The sequence below is a fragment of the Diabrotica undecimpunctata genome, chromosome 1, assembly GCF_040954645.1.
Source record: "Diabrotica undecimpunctata isolate CICGRU chromosome 1, icDiaUnde3, whole genome shotgun sequence".
NCBI classification, from domain to species: domain Eukaryota; kingdom Metazoa; phylum Arthropoda; class Insecta; order Coleoptera; family Chrysomelidae; genus Diabrotica; species Diabrotica undecimpunctata.
Window position 1 is genome coordinate 26,111,732 of NC_092803.1, and position 23,153 is coordinate 26,134,884.

The window sequence follows — 23,153 nt, forward strand, 5'->3', positions numbered from 1 at the left end:
AAAACTGGAAGATGAGTATAACAAATGGGGCCTCACAATTAATATATAAAAAACTGAGTACTTAGTTGTAGGAGAAAAACCAGAAAGCCTACAAATCGAAACGGGAACTATAAAACCAAAAGACAATTTTAAATACTTGGGAGTCCAAATAACATCAAAAGCAGGAAGTAGCGAAGAAATACACTCCAGGATTGGCCAAGCAAGATCAGCCACCAGACAGCTACACGGACTATTATGGAATAAAAAAATAACAAAAGAAAAATTTATAAAATAATAATAGAAAGTATTGGGCTGTACGGCGCCGAACTCTGGGAAATAAACCAAAAATTAAGGCCATGGAAATGAACTACTGGAGACGATGTTGCCAGCTCACCAGACTTGATAGGGTGAGAAACGAAGATATTCGGAGAGAAATGGAAATCGATCTAGACATAATAGACACAATCGAAGCCAAAAGACTTAACTGGTATGGACACCTTCAGAGAATGCCTGAAAATAGATGGCCAAAAAAAATAGAAGAATGGACTCCGCCAACTAGAAGAAAACAAGGTAGACCAAGACGATCCTGGAGAGATGATGTCGACGATGCAATGACCGCCAGAGATCTAACAACTGAAGATTGCTTCGACAGAAAACGCTGGAAATTAGGATGCGAGAAGCGGCGCCACCTGTAGAAGACTCGCTTGTTTTATATATATATATATATATATATATATATATATATCAGTTGTTCCCCTGGTGTCGGTGTCTCTTTTTAAAGAGCACTGCTTGCATTTTTTCTGAGTTTAAGGCTGTTTTAGCAGTTCAAGTACACTGCGATTTGAAATGGGCGTATCACTTACTTTTCTACACTGCTTACGCGAGACCATCTTTACTCAGTGCCGCCGGCCAACGGGTAGTTTAATGACAACAAATACATTATTCTCCATTCAAATTAGTTTTAACACGAACTAATTGACCGTACGTTCATGAGATTTGACGTCACGAAGGCGATAACGATGAAACTAAGCGCCGATGATGAGTAACACGTTTCACTATTAGATTGCAGTATTTTTTAGCAATTTTCTTTAAAGTTGGAACACGCTTTTCTCGATTATTACTGGACACAGAAAGGTGAAACAAAAATCAACGATTACAGAAAAAAAAACTCTTTCGAGTGATGGGCGTAAAAAGTTTGGTTATAATAGAACGTTAAACAGTATATTCCAATTTTTCAACAGAAGTTTCAAAAAAATAAAAAAAGTAAAACCATCAGTTTAAAGGCAACCTAATTTCGAATAACGTGTCCAAATTTCGAGACATTTTGTCGGTAAATAACAGAGAAAACACTGTCCCTTAAGGCAATTTTCTATCTTAGACTCCACTTTCGATGTCGTCTAACACTGTTTGCAGGTTGTTTACTGCTATGTTTATATTTCGATGTTTGGCCGCTATCGCTGTGCCATCAGCATAAAACACACTTCAAAAAATAAGCTACAGTTTTTTAAATATCATACAATAGATTAAAGAAAATTCATAAAAGTAGAATAAAGTGGTAAATAACACAAAAAAAAATGGCGATAAAATCAGTTAAAATTATAAATATATTTTGTATAACAAAAAGTAAAACGAGAGAATTACATATCACACTACAATAATACTCTACATGGTGTACTTTAAAGCAAATAACAAATAAAAGAATAAGTTGTAAGTATTAAAAAAAAATGAACAAAATATTTACACCTGTTAATATTTTGTTATAGATAGCTTTTTATACAAATTTAAATTGAAAAACACTGTGGATTAACATCCTGTTAAGTAATGAGATATGTTGATAGTTTGTTGTTAGGAGCTTCTTATACGAATTTGTGAGATAATACCCCGAGAAAAGGGGAAAGAAAAGGAAGAAGGATAAAGGAAAAATAAGCATCAATGGAGAGGTCGAATATAAAGTAGATTCCAATTTTGGACATAGGCCTCCTCTTCCTTCTTCCACGTCTCTCATAGTATATCATATACTTTCTAATATTAAATATTTAATGACATTTATAATTTGTAATAATCGAGGAGAAATGAGTAAGAAAATAAAAAAGGAATGGGAAGAAGGGTGAGAGCAAAATAGGAAAAATGTGCTGAAAAATTTGAATCATACAGCCTGTTGCATTCGTTCTTGTATTAAATAATTACACCTATTAATGTTATGTTATAGCGAGTTTTTTATATAAATTGAAAAATTTGTGGGGTAACACCGTGGGAGAAAAAGGAAATGAATAGGAAGACGGATGGGAGAAAATGGAATCAATGAAAAAGTCGAAGGATAATGTAGGCTATAATTAATGACTCTTGTTGAGAGTTTGTTATGAGCTTTTTTTTATATGAGTTTCAATTTAAAAATTTGTGAGATAAGACACTGAAGAAAAAGGAAAAGGATGGGAGGAAAATAGGAATCAATAAACTGGTCGAAGATAAAGTAGGTTAAATACCTTCTTGTATTAAATAATATTAAATAATTAATAACACCTGTTTTTATGAGCTTTTTATACGAATTATTATTTAAACATTTGTGGGGTATTACCCCGGGAGAAAAGGAAGAAGGATAAGGAGAAAATAGGAATCAATGAATAGATCGAAGAGTAAAATAGATTATATAAGATTTTGTATTAAATAATTCTAACAAATGTTGATATTTTGTCGTTACGAGCTTTGTATACGAATTCCAATTTAAATATTTGTGGGGTATTACCCCGGGAGAAAATGGGAAGAAACGAAAGAAGGATGGGAGAAAATAGGAATCAATGAAAACGTCGAACGATAATGTAGGCTATAATTATTTGTTCTTGTAATAAATAATTAATGACGCTTGTTTACAGTTTGTTATGAGCTTTTTTGATAAGCATTATGAGCTTTTTTTTACAAGAATTTCAATTTAAAAATGTGCGGGGTAAGACACTGGGGAAAAAGAAAAAAAGGAAAAAGGATGGGAGGAAAATAGGAATCAATGAAGTAGTCGAAGATAAAGTAGGTTACATAGATTCTTGTATTAAATAATTAATAATGACCTGTTGTTACGAGATTTTTATACGAATTCCAATTTAAACACTTGTGGGGTATTACCCCGGGAGATAAGGAAGAAGGATAAAGAGAAAATAGGAAACAATGAATAGATCAAAGAGTAAACTAGGTTATATACGATCTTGTACTAAACAATTAGAACACCTGTTGATATATTTTGTTGTTACGAGCTTTTTATACGAATTCCAATTTAAAAATTTGTGGGGTATTACCCCGGGAGAAAATGGGAAGAAACGGAAGAAGGATGGGAGAAAATAGGAATCAATTAAAAAGGGCGAAGGATAATGTAGGCTATAATTATTTGTTCTTGTAATAAATAATAAATGACCCTTGTTGACAGTTTGTTATGAGCTTTTTTTATAAGAATTATGAGCTTTTTTTTTACAAGAATTTCAATTTAAAAATTTACGGGTAAGACACTGGGGAAAAAGAAAAAAAAAACGGAAGAAGGATGGGAGGAATATAGGTATCAATGAAGTTGTCGAAGATAAAGTAGGTTACATATATTCTTGTATTAAATAATATTAAATAATTAATAAAGACCTGTTGTTGCGAGCTTTTTATACGAATTCCAATCTAAACATTTGTGGGGTAATACCCCGGGGAAAAAGGAAGAAGGATAAAATAGGAATCAGTGAATAGATCGAAGAGTAAAGTAGGTTATATACGATCTTGTATTAAGTAATTATAACACCTGTTAATATTTTGTTGTAACGAGCCTTTTATACGAATTCCAATTTAAAAATTTGTGGGGTATTGCCCCGGGAGAAAATGGGAAGAAACGGAAGAAGATGGGAGAAAATAGGAATCAATGAAGAGATCAAAGGGTAAAGCAGGTTATATACGATCTTTTATTAAACAATAACACCTGTTGATATTTTGTTGTTACGAGCTTTTTATACGAATTCCAATTTAAAAATTTGTGGGGTATTACCCCGGGAGAAAAGGGAAAGAAAAGGAGGAAGGATGGGAGAAATATAGGAATCAATGGAAAAATCGAGGGGTAAAGTAGGTTATATACGTTCTTTTATTAAATAATTATGACACCTGTTGATATTTTGTTGTTACGAGCTTTTTATACGAATTTCAATTGAAAATTTTGTGGGGTAAAGCCCCGGGAAAAGAAAAGGAAGGAAGACGGATATAGGGTAGGAGAAAGAAGGGAATAGGAGGTAATTTTACACAAAAATCATAAAACTACTATTGCCAGTAAGTAAACAAAAAAAAATAACAAACAAATCCATGGTTCGAAAAATAAGTAGATCTTACAATACATTTAGGATGGTAAGTATACACCGAAAAAGAAGCGATTTTGCGGTTAATATCAATAATAATCCTTTTCTTTTTCAATGTATACTCATAACAGACTTATAATAATACTAAAAAATGTTTCAAACATGTGGAAACATCTTCAATCTTACACAATAAAACCTTTACCGACTTGCTTGCTACTTTTTCTAGAGAAATAAAGATTTTGTCAGAAACGGAGGAATGTTAGCGTTGAATTTGTGTAAAGGTACAGGGATGGGATCGAGGTATCACAGATTTCAAGGTGAAGATGAAAGGTACGTATATTGCAAATGCACGAGAAGTAAAAACTACTCAAAAAAATTTCAGTGAACATCAATGAGATCGCGAGATTCCAAACTAAATAACTATACAGTAAACATATAATAATTAGAGATCCTACTGAGGCCGAACAAAAATTAGAAAAATAAAATATGTCTGTTAACTATATACTCTGATACAATTTGATTTTTTTAATAAAAAGAAAAAAATAATAAAACCGAAATATGGCAGAATCTCTAACACTCTTTTTTTAAAACTAGAAATCACCAAGTAGTTATAGTAATATTGCACATCATTGCAAATTGTGACATTTCCGAACAAAATCCTTGAAAAAATCTTCAAAAACTGAATCTATTTTTAAGATTTTTACTCAAGTGAATGCTGATATGATCAAAGAAAGGTTTCTAGTCGATATTTTACTCAAAATATTGCTTTTTCTATTTTTTTATAGTGCGAAAATATCCTGAGTCGGTTTCAATGTTATAATCAAAAAATACGTTTCATGTTTAAAATTATAAAATATATGCAATCCAAGAAACATAAACTTTAAAAATCTGATCAGTTGATAAATAAAATCATAACGTTATAAACGTCACATGTTTGTTATTTTTGTTCAAATCATTATTTTATTCCAATTCCTTTTGATTTTATTCATTTGTTAACCTTCTCTTTTGTTTTACTATTTTTCTTCTAAAAATAGTTGATGCTTAACTTTTCTATCAATCAAATATTCTGTTTAATCATTATTCTTAAATTTAAATTTTCAATTATTTCAGTTCAATTCTCATTTACTCTTTGTATATCCCCCGTATTTACACCCTATAATTTTACACATTGGCGGGCAACGTGAGGCCGTTTGAGCCCCACGTTGGGCGCCACGATTATTTGAAATTACCTACTTCAAGAAACATAACAATCATGCGAGGTTAATAACGTCATAAAATGATTTTGATATCCTCAACAATGGATATTGGCCATTTTACAAGAAATACATTCTTGAATCCCTTGATTCAAGATATAACTCAAACGAGATAAATGTAACCAAAAACAGAAGAATTTTTATTAAGAAAATGCTTTCGGTACAGTGTAACATCTCCAACATCTGTTTAATGTGATATGTATTATTTCTATAACGATTCCCGAGCATTAGAGCAAAATTATATGTTATATTAAATAATATATTAGAGTTTTTGAAAATTTAATCCAATAAAGATTTTATACAAAAAAAGCTTCATAAAAAATAACAATTTGCTCAAGAATAATATCTTTTATATAAAAAGTATTTGTTACTAAAGTGTGTGTCTTGTTTTTTTCATCTTGACACATCAATCGTTTTGAAAGAACTTCAGTCCGTTTTTTACTTGAATTTTTTCTAAATTTTCAGACTTCACTTTTATTTCTGATAAAGGATTTGACAATATGCATCACATACAATTATAAAATATTGTTCAAATTGTTTACAAAATATTTTGCGTGTCCATGTGTCCATTTCTGGATACTCAATATCCAGACAATAATGAAATAGTTCAATGTTTCTTGAACTAAGCTATTTCAAATTTTCTGGCAGAATAAGATGTTCTTTCATTTCCTCATTAATTTTTTATGCGTTTCAAGCATAGTTAAATATTTGATTTTTTATTATTCTTAATATTTTTAACACTTTAATGAACTTATTTAATTACTTATTTCATTGTTTATTATCTTTAAATTCCTCACGTTAACTTTTGTACCACCTACATATTTTATAAAAGCTAAAACTGAGAATAACATGTGTGTGGGGAAAATTATTAATTTTAACCCCAAAACACTTAAATTAATCAACTCGAGCCTCATTAAATCGGGAAGTATTATTTTTATTACCGTAAATAACTGTCCAAGCAGAATTTTTGTAAATTTCACACATTTACGTAAATAGTGCTTCACGCTCAGCAATCAGAGCAGAAATCTTTGAACCAACAGTCGCGACGGGCAAAATATCTTCACCGAGAAAACTTTTACAACCCGCGTCCCGCAAACAATTTTTTCACTTCCTACTGCGACGACGAGAGACGATTCTTCTTCTCAGACGGTGTGATACCAGCTACTGCTGCCAGTATTTACAAGTAAGTGGTTCTCCATAGTTCTTCTGCTGCTAATAATTTATGAGTTATGTCAATTGATTGTTCTTAGATGTACAACCATTTGTCACTGCTTTAATTAATTAGCCAGCTAATTTTATATTTCCTTCATATACATATCTGACACCCAATTTATCGTGTTTTCTCATTTTAATATTATTCTTGACATTAATCGTTGATATCTATAAAGCTTTTAAAGCAAATCTTCAGCTGAAATGTAAGATCTAACATGACAGTCAAAAATACCAAATTTTAATTTTTAATGGACCTCCCGGACATTTTCATTTTTTAAATACATTTTTAACAAAAAAAAGTTACTAAACCGTTACTTCGATTTTTTCTTGAAAATATCGACTCGAAACCTGGTTTTTCGATGACAATAAGCAATACTGGAAGCTTTTAAGGTGCAAATTTGTGCTTTAGCGAAAAATTTTAAAAGCGATTCTTTCTTCGACAACCATCAATGATTTTTTTCAGAAATGTCAATAATACAATATTGAATGATGAGTTAAATCTCAGAATCCAGAATCTGAGCGCCGTTTTCCGACCTCCTTTAGAAAAATGTAAAAGATTGGAAATGCCCGACGTCAGATCGAAGACTCATTAAAGCTTTTCTTTGACTTATCTCTAACTTAGATTCTATCGTGATTACATATACATTTGTACTGCCTTAACAAAAATATTCGCCTTTTAATTGACGATTTCAATAATAATTCAATAAACTCTCAAACTGATAACATAACACTGTCCTACATATGGAAATTACTGGGAAAGAATCTCCTGATGACATTTCTATGATGCTCAATAAAAAATCAGTACTGCTGATGGTTAAATCAGCGTCGAGCATCAAGGAAACTATCGAGAAATAAAAATTTTAGCCAAGCTATACGGAATTTTTCTTAGCAACTGACAAATTTTTGAATAGTGCAGTTAGTTTGCAAAACAAAAATCAAATTTTAAAAGAAAAAACTAATAAAACCATTCAATACTTTCTGTGAATTACTCCTAAAACCTAATTTAAAAAAAAGCTATATAAACTAAAAATGACACTGACATACAGTGTTACCAACATATTTTCGACAAAATAAATTGAATGCTTTTGTACAAAAATCAATTGAAACACAATTAAAACTAACAAAATATATTGCAAAATATCTGCCAAAATCAAAAATTATCCCACAACGATTAGATTACAGAGCCCACAAAAACTTTTGAATAAAGAAATAAAGGAAAAAACAAACAAAATAGCGTATAGCATATAGGTCGTTTAAAAAGGACGGTGCTACGTTATCCCTTCCGAATTATCACACATTCACCTCCTAAAGAGCATTAGCTGCTCAAAAATTACAAAAAAACTTAAAATTTATACTCTTACAATTTTTTAACAGTTGTACAAAATCACATTGAGAAAGAGACTAAGTTGAAAGTTAAAACTATGTTCTATATCCTATCGACTGCGCCATTTCTGACGCAGTCTTTTTATTATCACAGCGCGGCTGAACAGGACAATCATCATCTTTAATTTTTATTTTTATTAGAACCAACACATTACAGGGCCTCTTACTTTTCAATTTATAGGAAATAGACAAGTGTGGGGCACATATTTGTACAAATCTGATTGGCCAATGCCAAGGAATTCCTTTAAATATTATTAAGAATATCACAAATAGTACATTGTGCCGACTTTTCAACATTCAGTCACAACGAAGTCCTTAAAATTGTTAATTCATTCAATTATACTCAATAGGAATTAAAAAATAACAGGTACATGGACAATACTCCTCCAATAGATTCTTTAAAAGAATCTTTTACTTATTTTTAAAGCCATACGGAGATAAAATGATTTTTCGGATCTTTTCAAACTGTAGTCCAAACTGTGCAGTTTGGTTACGTGACAATTTTTCGGAATTCCTTGTAAAATTGACATTTTGTGCACGATTTTTGAATCACCAATACAACTCTTTGAATTCAATAATAATCTGTTATACCTACAACATACTTCTGTAAAACAATACGGTCTGTGTAGTAAAATATTCGATTCTTAAAACAAGTCCATAGTTCTTTAGATCATCACTCATATCTCGGTTAAGTAATAAAAAGTGCTAAATCCCCAGATATAGATAAAAACTTTCAAAATATGTCAATTTCTTATGATTATCTGGAAATCTTCAACACTCTAAATATACTTACATTTTGTTCACAACAAAATCAAAAAATTTGAAATCTACAAAAAAAACCTTACCAGCATTTTTTAAATATTTTTTTTTAGATTTTTTTACAACACCAAAGCAAGTAAGGATTTTTCTATTAGATTAAAAACATTGTATAACATATATAGAGAGCATTTTTTCATATTTTGCATCTCATATAAAAAATTTTAGAGATAAAAAGTGCCCTTATTTGATAGCGACTTCGTACTCAAGCTAATAAAGTACTTTGCGCGTCTCCATTCGTTTACGTCACGACAGAAATATCATAAAAGGGAGAAATTGCACAGAGTGTTCAATTTAAGCAACCATCACTAAAATTAGATCACAACAAAAAAGGTCATTTGTAATAGAAATTTACCACTCTTCTAATCGTATACATATAGAATTTTTGAGGATAAATACTGGTTTGATAAAGAAAAATGGTGAATTCTATTTCGTAACAGAAATAGTACGGTTTGCTTTATCGTTAAAATTATCACTTGTAGACAGATCTGGAAATAATATCCAAAGCTAATATTTAGTTCAAAAATATCACTGGGAATGCTACAAAACTAAACATCAGCAAAGTCATCGTCAGATGTCAACTGTCAATCTTCGACTTCGACAAATGACAGCTGACAATTTTTGTATAGATTACGCATCGTGACACCTAAAAGCGTGAGTCCAGTAAAAAAAAAGCAAAAACCGAAACATGAAGTAGTCTATCTTAGCTTCATATTGATCATATATGTCCATATGATGCAAAGTTTGCTAGATATGGCAATAGAAGTCAGATAATAAAAAAAGATATTATAAAAGATACGCCATTATGAATCTGTGAGAGATAATAAGAATGTAAGTGTCGAACAATAAAAAACTGGTGAAAGATCTAAACTACAGAATGTAATAAAACTTACAATATCTATAATTACATGGATTCCACTGGTTATATATGGTCAATCAGAAACGTTTCGAAATAATGTACGCTGGTCTATAATATTTACTAATTGAGAGCTATAGATCTTTATTATAAATTTTTACCTCACCAAAAACTATTTGAAAGATATTTCGACTTTTTTTAAACAGATCTGTCTACAATAAACCTATAAAAATACTGAAGTCTAGGGTTTAGAAAAGTTGTTCGATACCAATAAGATATAATTGAAATAAACATCAGTATAAGTCTAAAAATATACAAAATTTTCGATTTATATGTAATTCTAAGATCAATGTTTGGTGCTAAATATTAAGTAGACAAGCCATTTTGCACGGAATCAATCTTTGGTCTACAAACATCAATTAAATATTTTATTTTTCAAGGATATGTAGTTTTAGAGAGCTAGTAATTGAAAGTGTGTTCAAACTAAAAATAACGTTAAGTCAGGTTATGTTTAAAATTACAACACAAGCAATGGTATAGCCAAAAAAATTAAGATTTGGGTTAAGTTATAAAATTTTAACAACTGATTTTACCTCGTAGTAAAAATTTTACCTCATCTGTATCAGGGCTCTTCTACACACTAGACTTTACCACAAAATATACTAGTTACTTAAATATCATAATTAGTAGATAATATTTCTGATCTTTGAACTATCAAATAACATAAAGGAGATACTTCTGAGTTGTATTGGCTGAAAGAAAGGCTGTACGCTATACCAGACAGTCCATTTTCTCTGAGAAGAAAAAAATCACTCTAAAACTAATAAAATCGATACGGTAACAACAGTTCTTTCCTTTTTTGTACGTTTACAATGGCACCGACACATTTCGCAACTGGAATTTTGGACGCATCAACCAAAGAACTTAATAGAAAGCCACTATCAAGTCCTTTTTAGAAATAAATTCAATATTGTCGTGTTCACTCGCTAACCAATTACATCTTAAAAATTAATCACAAATTCTCTCGATTCTTGTTCACGGATTTTCATAATTTTTTTCTCTGCTTTTCCAACGGAAACAGACTGTTCATCGATCGGCTGTAGTAGTCTATCGCAACAATAGATACAGCGATCGTCTGTTTAGCGTCAAAGATTTTTGCTCGACTGGTCAGGCTTGGACCTTCAGCAGCATTTTGAGCTGCTGTGCCACATCCTTGTGATCTGAAGCGACGGGAATCGTAGGATAGAAGTTCAACCTCGATGGTCTGGCTGTCTGCATCCAATGTTTGGGCGGCAGTGGTAAAGCGGAAGGGAGCGGAGGCTCGGAGAACTTACAGCCGGCGTAATGTCCTGCCACTAGACCTGGTGATGTGCGAGGGCTTGATCCTGGGAAACGGTTAATACGACTTAGACATAATTGCAAAAACAAAGAAGTTAAAAAACAGATAATAGATTACACAATATCAATTCTTCCAAGCAAAAAATACCCCATATCGCACCCTCAGTAATAAAGGATCAACTCAAAATTTGTGTTAACTGTGACTTTAAATGCTAAGGGCACAAAATGAAATTATCTACCGGTTAGTACTGACAGAGAGAGGAAAAGGACATTATTGTTTCGGTAACTATATTTGTGCCTCTCTCCAACTCTCCCCGCCAACCTCAGGGTTTTACTGCTACAAAGTATCAATCAGTAACGTGTCCATACTCGTCAAAGGCGGACTGTTTAAACTTTTGCGATTCGTGTCTGTGTCCTTCTATGACCAAAATCCTGGTGAGTTTGTTTTACATTTTGTATTATATAGAACAATTTGTAGTTGCGCCGTTATAAAATGCAAAATGTAATAAATAATTGGTTCTAATTCATAATAGATCGGTATATTGTCAAAAACTGGAGATGTTATGGGGAATCGTATCTTATTGCTTCATTATAGTACGTAAATTGTTTTATTGTTGATAACGCACTTTGTGATAGGCCCTTATTTACAAATAAATTTCAAAAAAAAATTTATATTAGGCCAATTAAATTAACAGAAAATAATTAAGTTTTAGTAAATTACACACATTTAAAGCAGTGTTTACTACAGAGATGCAATGTATTGTTTGTTGTATAAAATTTTTTAAGTTTCAATGTTTGTCGATAAGGAATAGTCACTTGTCAAGAAATTTATTGAGAAGATACACTATGTTATAAATAGTATAGATAGTATTATTAATTTAATATTTTGTTATATGTTATTTTGCAGAAAAAAATGGAATCCCGGACACAAATAATAATGAGCCTGCTGAAACCACCAAATCACCTTAGATTGGATTGTAACAATGAGAATGATCTATCTTTGGCAACTGAAAATGTAACTAATTTAAATATTAATAATTATGCAATTTATAATTATTTTTATTCAGATTAATTCTAATGAAGAAAAACAGAACAAACCATTGGAATCTACAGTTTAGATAAAAATATAACTCGTTTTACCCAGCAACAAGAAACTGGGTTTGATAGTTGTCATGAAAAAAGTCCATCACAGCATTGTGCTGCCCTTGTAGGAAGTGACGAAATAATAGAAAATAGAAATATCATGACTGTTCCTCAGAAATCCATCACTCACCGTTGTTCGTCTTGCTGAAGCTCTTCGTCCAGCTGCAGTAGCTCACGCAGTTCGAGTTCCAACAGTAAGAAAAGTACCACTTCATCTAGTACAAGCTCTCGTGACAATCAAGATACAGCCCGACCACTTTTAGATGGAAACATCGACCCACAGCTAATGTTTCTTCGCCATCCTTATTGACACCGATTTGCGGCGAGTTTGATCCTCAGCCAGGTACATACTTCTAAAACCAATATTTCGATGCCATCCATATTGACATGCGATGAGTTAACGTCAGTTAGACCTCGAACAGTGGAACGTAATTACATAATACATTCGGAGGAAAGCAATATAGACCTCAGTGATGACGATCTTACTTACAATCAAGAATTACACATTCGTCAACGTCCACGGAGCGCAGCAACTGTAGCTTCGATTGATACAAACTACGACACGAACTACGAACTACAATGTAACTACGACAAGTGATAACATTCAAACAAAATCAAGGAAACGTGCAGAGTAAACCAAATGGATGCAAAACATGCAAAAAATTAAACGAAATTTGGGTCAAAGCTATGTAGCTGTACATTCGAAGAAACTGGTTCCTGTACGTAATATGAAACCACCTTGTGACAAAAAATGTAGATTAAAATGCAGTGATCGAATCGATTATATATTTCATAAATTCATTATATTTCATAAAAAATGGAATGTGGAACTATTTAAGAACCCAACAAAGAAACAAAAGCCCGAAAAGACCAAAGCTGAGATGGATAGACGGAGTAACATGCTGCGAGTATCGCTGTTGCCAACTGGAAAATCTAAACAAGGATAGAGCAGAATGATAATTAAAGGTTATAGCGCCATGATGATGATAATGCAGGAACAGAGAAGAATAGAATCTAGAAGATAAATGAGGATAGCTGACGTTGATTATAATGAAAACTTTTGGAGAAATTGCCGAAAAATGAAATAAATAAACTTCGACTATATCGAATACTAGGCCGACGGCTGGGACATGTTCAGAGTAGAAGCGATGGTAGAAGACTCAAAAACAACTATGTAAAACGACAGGAAGACCAAACAAAGATCCAAAACGAGATGGTTTAATAATGTGGAGGATAAGCTAATTGATCGATGAACGTAAGAGTATAGAGAAAAACAGCACAGGAGAGATCTAAATGGAGAGAGCCACTCAAAGGTATAAGACCAAAAAAATGAAGTTTAATATTAAATAACTGTTTAAAAAATATTAAAACCAATTTTTGTGGTCGCTTTGGCATTTATGAGGACAAGAACACAAGAATTTGACTAGATATTTCGACATGTTGGTTCATCCTGTACCACAAAACAGATAATTTTATCAAAAATTATGTAATCCCCCCCTTTTTACTTTCAGCTTAAGCTATTTTGAATAAAAATATCGTTAAAAGTGTCATTTGTCTCTTTCAGGCTATGGTAAAGAAGAAATTTAATATGTAATAGTTTATTACCCAAAAATAAGTGTCTATATACAATATATATTTTTATGTCTTCTTACATCGCCTCGTGTTATCGAAAAAGTTACTGGTCAACTATTTATTCAAAATTTCAAATCGTTGGCCAGTAATTAACTGTAAGATAAAGATAATTTCCAATGCTATTATCCAATCGTTTTCATTCTAAGGACAAACTACGAGTTGTACGTGACATTACAAACGTCGCCAAGCGCATACATAACATGTTTACAGTCGCCTTCTAGAAACCCGTTCAAAATAGAAACTACAGCTGTAATTTTTATCTACTCTCCTACACAAATATTATCAGCAGGGTCAACGATCTCGGAACAGGTAAACACAAGCTGGCCACAGAGGGGCTTTTGAGATTTAGAAATCTTTTGGGTCAGGTAGAGATTTTCCTTTTTATTTGTTAAAACTGGTAGTGAGTCAGGTATATTTTGGAATTGCTTATTCATTCCTATATAAACTGTAAAACCACTCTGATAAAAATTGTACTTTTATGGATATAGACAGGTAAAAGCTAGTGGATTGTTTGTAGTCCAGGCATTATAGTTTTTATTTATGGTGCTTGGGCACTATTATAAAAGGAATAAGGAATTATGAATTAGAATATAAATTTAGCTTGGTAAAGAATTTGGGTTTTTAAATAGAATAAAGCTGATTCTTTGGGGATAATATAAAAATAAATAATTGTACCATACTTCTATCAAGCGCTCAATTAGCCGATGCTTATTATAATTTGAACTGCTGTTTGAAGATTTACATTTGTAATGAGCTGTCAATTGGAATCAATAATTATATATTTTGGGAATTAAATAAAAAATTTCGGTAAAAGTATAGAGAGAAGTTATGTTAGCTACAAATGAAGTAAATTTTTGTATTTGGTAGTATTGCCATGTCGTTTTAATAAATCGCGAAAGAGCATGCGATATAATATTAATTAATTTAATTAAACATGGAAAATATAAAATGGTAAAATAACGAGAAAAATAATATATAAATCACTATAAATACAAAAGTTAGAAAGTGAATAACAAGTTAAATTCGGCTGTAATCATTTTAATGTATATTTTTACTTTGTTATTATCTTGCAATCTGGAAACTAGTGTTTTGAAGGTTTTGACACTATTGCCAAATTTATCTACTAATCTACCAAATGGCAATTAAAAATTTTTTTTCTTATAACTAACTGCAACTAATACCGAAAGGAACAAATATTCATTCGTTAGTGTTTTATGTAAATTTAAAAAAATATATATAAAAAATACCAGATTCCATAAAATAATATAATAAAAATGTACTGTTTCAAAGCATATTTGAGGCATAAAACATACATAATAAGGACATGGCAATACCGCAAACCTAAATTTGACGTTTCATTTGTAGCTAACTTAACCTGAACGTGCTATATACTTTTACCAAAATTTCTAAGTTGCTAAGTACATTTTTGTACTTAACCCTTAAACCGTATCTCACACATTTTAAAGTGAACTGTTCACAAATTAGTCATACCATGTAATTCTAACAGTATTTCTCAGTTATGTATCATCCTACTTTCAAATCAGCACATCATTAGGATATAAATATATAAAATAAATTATTCAGTATGTCTGTCACACATAGTCTGTGAGACGCTGCCTGACCGTGGGTGCTACTTATTTAATATAAATTAGATTTTATTTTGCATAAGGACTTTTTCCTGAAAAAAACCGAAGAACTAGCTTTTCAAATTATTAAGGCGATTTTCATATAACCCGAGAGTTGCTTTTTAAAATATATTGGATTTTGGATACTTATTGAAAGTATTACTAATTATACTGTAATTGAAATTTTATACCAATAGCTAGAAAATTGTTAAATATAAAACACATAAATGTGTTGTGACGTTTCACAGATAAAAAAATTATATAACAAAATACTTTTTAAAAATGCTATAAGGAAACTTTTTAAATATCAATAGTTCTTTCAGGGCATTAAAACACTTGTCTCATATTGTTTTGCACCATATTTTTTATAATATTTTTGTTTGTATCATATTTTTAAAGGTTATAAAAACAATTAATTGATAAAAAATTTTACACACCTAGCCTAGCTATTTGTAGTGTTTAAAATTACAAATAATGCTTTGTTCAATAATTTAATTATACAACCTTTTAAATTTAAACATACTTAACTTTCGGTCAGTTAAGAGTTAATTCACAATAATAAATAAAAAAGAGGACATTATGTTCAAATCACCAAAACAATGAAAAATCAGCAGCGTATTATAAGGACTCATTGTTTGAGTGATGTGTGTGCTGGTTAAACACACTTTAGTGAATTATCTTTGAAGAAATAGGCATATATTTCTTAAGTTCATTTTATTCATAGCTGATCAACATTCTAAGTGGAATGAGAGTCATAAAGAGACATAGGAAATGCATAGTAATTAACAAAAGGCAAAAGAGTTGGATTTTAACAGTGTAAAGTGAAAAAAGCTAACCAAAGCCTGCAGTAATGATACAATATTTTCCGAGCTTATAGGCTGTCATGCAAAATTCTTTCCTCCTGACGTTTTCAAATGCGATGGGGAAGCAAACATATATATGTGACTCCCATTTAAGAAAATAGGAAGCATTTTACTTTATTAAATATGTAAAAAACATGAATAATCAAAGTCTGCCTCCAAAGTATATAGCCTCCACTTCACAGTGTATATTTATTGATCATTGAGAACCATATCCTGTTTACATGCAGAAAGTTAATAGGGTGTTTCTAAATTTTTATAGCATTTCTGAACATCCGTGGATAGCAGTGTAATGTTCTATTAAACACCTGTTTCTGTGAATAAAATATAAAATTTAGTGGTCGTTTTGTGTGGTGGATTTTGTGTTCTGAAATGAATGATTTTTTGCAGTAACCAGGATGACATTCCTCTTGTGTTCAATTAAACTAATATTTACACTATGTTTTGTTTTTATATACACTGAGTTGCAAATGGAGAATAGATGAATTCCTGAAGTAGATAAATACTCTGGAATCTTTGGAAAATATTTGTTTATCAGTTAAAACAAAGAATTTTATAAAAAATTACATGATTGTACTCTTCAAATATGTGAATCTGATAGAACATTTATGCTCCAAGAGACATCCAGTAATATATACACCCAAAAAAATCTGAACCCCAATATTAAGCAACCAGAAGAACAAAAAGGTATTACAAATATTACTGATTGAATCAGCAAAATCTTAACAAATCATGAAGTCAATGTATCAAAGTCTAAGAGTCTTTGGGAAAGTCAACTAAATCAGCCAAATATATGAGAGAACTGTTGTCCACTCCAAAAACATACTGTATTCCCTGTAGTTGTGGTTCAGTGCATATTGGAACCACAAACTTGGGTAAATACTCGTTTGATGAAAACAAAAAGCCATTGGCACTGCAAAAAATCAGCTCAGAGAACACCTTCAGACAAGACAACTAGGTATAGAATTTTATTGCAAAAACACAGGTGATAATAGAACATTACCCTCTCTGGTGTCAAAATTCAATATCACTTCCACAGGCGTACCAAAAATGTTGACAAGGTAGATTAGGGAGCAATTAAAGAATACAAGGTCATAATGCGTTTGAGAAGCCAATGTAGATTAAACATCAGGAAAAAATCCACATAAGATGACCTAAAACCTAGGAAAATAATTTATGAGTATAAAAAAAGCCCACATACATTCCCTAAGAAATCCTTCAAACTCATCGACAAGATGATGAATGGATTCTTTCATGGATATTATATTACTATTAATATTATATTATTATACTCCGTTTGAAGATTATTGATAGTACAGTTTTATGACATAGCTGATAACCACGAAAGTAATGTCATAAACTACTTAGTGATGAAGAATTTCAAAATTATTTGAGATTTCCTTGTCTCAAATGTTGCAACGTTGTAAGTTTTGTATTAATAGCGAGTGAACTCATGCAATAAAAATGGCACAAATGTCTAATATTTATGCTATGTGAAATTAAAATATCATTTAACAGTGTATTTGAAGCCTTAGAACAGCACATTGTTACATGTACATGATGCTGTTGAACATTAACATTTCACCATTACTGTTCAGAGTACACTTTCTTAACAATAACTAAAGTTGTAAAAGCAATAATTTATAGACTTTTGAATCAATGAAAGCAAGGAACTGTTATAGAAGCACCTAAGATGTCAACAGAAAGAAAACCACAGCAATTAGACGATATTCTAAAAGAAACAATTCAAAGAAAAGCGCATTAATTTTATTGTCAAAATAAAATTCCTACTTTGGAGAAACTTTAACTAGACATTAATAGAGTCGACTTTGTGACTCTATTAGAGACACTTTGCAAAGAGTGACTTTGCCAAACATAACAAGAGACACCATTTTGGAAAATTTTGAACCAATTAGACTTCATTGAGAGAAGAATGATAGAAAATGTGTGCTTATAGAGAAAGAAGAAATCATTTGTTAAAAGAGGCAATATTTAGGGGAAACTTAAAAACTAGAAAAGGCAGTAATATTTTTTATCTGGATTAAACATAGATTAATGAAGGAAATTTTGTAGAAAAAGCGAAATTCTCATCAAGACTTTACTAAAGGTTTGTCTACTGGATCAAAATTCCGAACTGGTAAAAGTTGTTGTTTTATTATCAATAATATTGGAGGAGATACAGGATTTGTTGATCAAGGTTTGTTGGAATGTATTTCAAACTAAGACTATCATGAAGAAATCACTACAACATTTAAGCTTGAAGCTATTTGTTGATTACTAAATAACTTATTGTCAAAAATTTCATCTGACAATAATTGCAACTATCAAGTCTTAACTATTTGCAACATTAACAAACTATAAAATCAGCCATGTGGATCTCCAGGTTATAACAGGAAAACCAGCACAGCATACAAGAATAGTGGACAAAGCTGCCAGAAAAGAAGCTGAACATATTCAAAAAAGCAGTGATTAAGGCAATGGAACACAAAAAGCTAATATTAGAAACTATATTAGTTCCATATAAGGAAGTATTTCAGAATACGAAAACTAATATGAACTAAAATATTTATATATTATCAATCAAAAATTATTTTAAAACATCTGAAAATTTCAGCTTAATTTTATTCTTTCCTTCTTCTAAATTTTCCTATAGTCACTTTTTAGTATCCCTGTAATCTAACAAAACCTCCTTTCTATTAATGAAAACTAAAAGACCTCTCTGCATTAGAATATAAATAGCACACTTCTGGTTGTCCTTTGAAGATTTTGCATATTTGTCCTTTGTTAACATGGATAATGGAACTATTCTTTATGTGAATATTTATAAAGAACTTATTAATATGTAAAAGAATTTGTTAAACAATATGAGCCATTAAAAATACATGGCTAACAGAAATTACGTCCACGAAACATTCTTTGTCTATTCTATATAATATATTGTAAAAATAACATGGAGTTAATATCTGCATTTATTAGTTTAATTTTCAGAAAATAGAAAAGCCTTATCAATACTGTTTTTATAAAATGTTCTATACGATTTTTGCATTCTGTGTTTTATCATCTATAGACAAGTCCTAATTTCCTAGTTTGCTTAATAATATAAGGTACAACAAATAACCAAAATTATCACAATATTCCAATTATAACATCCTCTTCTATTAGTGAAACTTTACAATTGGATAATATTAAGTGCAACTTTACACAGGTTTTTGGAGTCAAAAAAGGGTACCTAAAGGTAATACTCTTGATCCCTGAGAATAAAAAATTTTTCACTGAAAAAGATCAGGAATAAATTGTAGATTATGATGTATCATTATAAGTAGATTTCATTGAGATTATTTTGCTCATACACTTTTTTCTGTAATTCAGAAAAATTCAATTAAGAGCTACCCCAGCTATCTTAAAGGACAAATTATTTCATATTGTGATTTTTCAAATATTTTAACATTTTCTGTCTTACTAGTGGTAGTAATTATTGAAGTCATTTCTAAAATACACTCTCAGAATCTAAGTAACAAGAAAAGCAAGAACATTTCTTTGCGTAGAGAAAATGTTTTCAGAGTTAGTTTTTACTTAGAATACCACACAAGAATAATAATACAAAATAACTTTTGATATTAACAAAAATGGATCACCACCAATACTTATAAATGGTGCAAAGACTAAGTATGTCAAACCATGTGGGAGGTAAAAAAATGCTTCCACCACCACAAAGAAACTTACTAAAGATTACAAATAATAATATATCGTTAACTACTATATCTTAACATACGAATTAACAAATTTTGAATGTTTTATTTTGTAAAGTTGTTTGTTATAAATGACTTACCGTTTGGTGAATGCCCCCTTGTACTAGCATTCAGTCTTTGAATGGAAGATTCCCCTCGCCTTGGGGTGCCCTTCTGAAAAGCACCCTGTTGTTGGTTAGTCTTGGAGGGATGCCTAAGAGCACGAGAAGTAACGCCGACTATTCTTCCACCCTCTGAGTGCTTCGTAGCCATTGCCATATTGAGCAAAATATTTTTACTGCAAAGTCTTTTGTCTTTATTAAAAAAATCAATAGATAACACAATCAAGTCACTCTATCTGCTTTTATCACAGACCAAGTTAAAGAATTTTGCGTTTAAAAACAGCAACTATCAATACGACGCAAATTTTGCTGGCTTTCACAAAATGGACGATGATTATAGGCAGGACAAAGAACAATCACTCCAGGACTTTCTCTTTGTCTTCGTATGTTTACAAATCTACACAGCTGGCACTATTAACCACGAACTTCTTACTCCTTTCATACAAACACTGCTTTTGAGCGCAAAATTCTAGAATATTTCCATTTCTTGGCTATCCAAAAACTTTATTTATAACATCTGATCGAAGCTTGCTTTAGTTGGGACATATTTATCCCCTCTCTTTCGTTTGACGTCACAATTTGCCCCACTACCAGGGGTTTCCTGTTTACATACAGCTTTATCGATTAAATGTATTTTTATTAAGGGGCTAATAAAATAGCACAATAAATAATTTAATCTCTTATTTTCCCTATATGATATATCACATGCTATATATAATATAGTATCTCTTATTTTCTCTGTAATTAATTTGATACATTTTCTACTCTATAGGCAACTAATATTCAATTCAGAATTTTGAAATATTTAGTTTTTCGTTTCTAACTGCCTGTTAAATTCTATTTTTATATGTGTTATGTGTTCAGTGTTTTATGCTGTTTGATTAGATGAACGTATTGAAATAACTACAATGAAATGCACCTGATTTCTAAGTTTTGTTTGTTTCTTTTTCTCACTACATATTGACATATTAATTTATCACGTCATATTTTTCTTATTTAAAAAAATATTAATATTTATATTCATTTCACAAAAATATCCTAAAACTTTTTCTAAAAATTGTTGAATTGACTGCCTATATTCAGGAAAAAGAAATATCATTTGATCATTTGATACGTCATTTGATGGTGTACTGTGTATAAGTACGGCACGTACGGAGAAGTTTGGGGTTCTGTGACTACGTTCACGTTCATTAGTCACAGGACACCACAGAAGATATTCATACATAGGTCCCTGGGCTGGCACTCCCTCCCTGGTGGTCCCTCGTTTAAACATGAATCTAAATATTTTGAATGATAATTCACCTGAATTAAATTTTTAAATATTTCCATTTATTATCAAGTGGTATAATAGGTTTGTTCCAGCTAAATCTTGAACTGATTCAGGATCGTACTGAGCGTGCGCTTTACATAAAACGCGTTCCAGCAACGAGAAGTTCAGGATTATAAGTTCGAGAGGATTATTGGTTCAGTGTTCTAGCCCAAAGAACTTTTAATTCCGAACCAATCTAGAATCGTAAATTCGATCCTCAATTTTAAACTGGATTTTCAGTTCGCACATGCGTAAATCTTGATGAACGAATGTCGAACGTCATTGTTTGTTATCATTTACATTTATCATTTTGTTGTTGTTATTATATTTCTGTCAGTACTTAGTACTTACAGTATTTGGTATTTATTATTAGTCAGTATTATTCGTGTGTCGTATTATTATTAGTGTGTCAGCTTTTTCTGTATTGTGGAAATATATAGTGTTTATCTAATTTGATTTATTGAAAATGGAAGATTTCGATTCAGACATGGACAGTTTAAGTAGTGACGAAGAATTATTATTGTTATTAGAAAATCATCAAGAAGCAGTCGTTAGAAACAAAAATTATATTGAAGTAATTGTTCCACAATACAGTGATGAAATGTTTGTGGAACATTTTCGAGTGTCAAGAAATGTATATCATCAGTTAGAAGAGAAATTTACAGAAAGCCCATATTTTAATGCTGAGGCAAGTGGTGGCAATGGCAAGTTAACAGCCAGTTATTTCGTATTAGTATTTCTTTGGTTTTGTGGACATCAGACTGCTTCCTTTAGGGATGTGTCAGATAGATTTGATATTTCTTTAAGTTCTCTCCACAGAATAATTGGGAAAATGACTGATTTTTTAAGTGAGATGGCATCCAATGTCATAAAGTGGCCAAATCTAACAGAAAAGCAGGAGATTGAATTATATTTCCGTGTTAGAGGATTTCCAGGGGTAATTGGTGCCATAGATGGAACTCACATAAAAATTGATAAGCCTACTGAAGATCCAGATTCCTACTTAAACAGAAAGCATTTTTTTTCTATTCAAGTAAGTTGGTGAACTGTACAATGATCAAGTATTGATCAACTCTATACCTCATAGTTACAAATGTCATATAATGTATTTTTGTAGATGCAAGTTGTATGTGACCACCAAAAGAAAATACGAGATATTTTTATTGGATACCCAGGATCAGTGCATGATAGCAGAGTATATAGAATGTCTCCACTTTCTGACGAGTTAGCTGAGAAATGTGGAAATGATTATTTTATTTTAGGAGATAGTGGATACCCTTGTACTAGTCATCTACTAACTCCTTATAGAAATAGGGGTCAGTTGAATCAAATCCAGACAAATTACAACAGGTTATTAGCTGCAAATAGATATATAATTGAACATTGTTTTGGGTTACTAAAACAAAAATTTCGACAGTTATACCACCTAAAATTACGTGATGTTAATCAAATTTGTCATTTTATTCGTGCTTGTTGTGTTTTACACAACTTAGCCATAAATGATGTGCTTGACATTGAAGAGATTGAAGACAATGTACTGGATAATGATGACCATCCAAATAATAGAGTAGATGATGACAGGGATGGTAT

At 31.1% G+C, this 23,153-nt stretch overlaps 1 protein-coding gene across 1 annotated transcript; it reads right to left on the minus strand.

The window, feature by feature from the left end:
• Nucleotides 1-782: 782 nt before the first annotated feature.
• LOC140446774 (uncharacterized) lies at nucleotides 783-20,809 on the minus strand. Its single transcript, XM_072539365.1, has 2 exons — nucleotides 20,234-20,809; nucleotides 783-11,191 (listed from the first exon to the last, which is right to left on the minus strand). Exons 1-2 carry the CDS (start codon nucleotides 20,409-20,411, stop codon nucleotides 10,974-10,976), a joined length of 396 nt encoding a protein of 131 aa, XP_072395466.1. The 5' UTR covers nucleotides 20,412-20,809; the 3' UTR covers nucleotides 783-10,973.
• Between the last annotated feature and the right edge of the window lie 2,344 nt (nucleotides 20,810-23,153).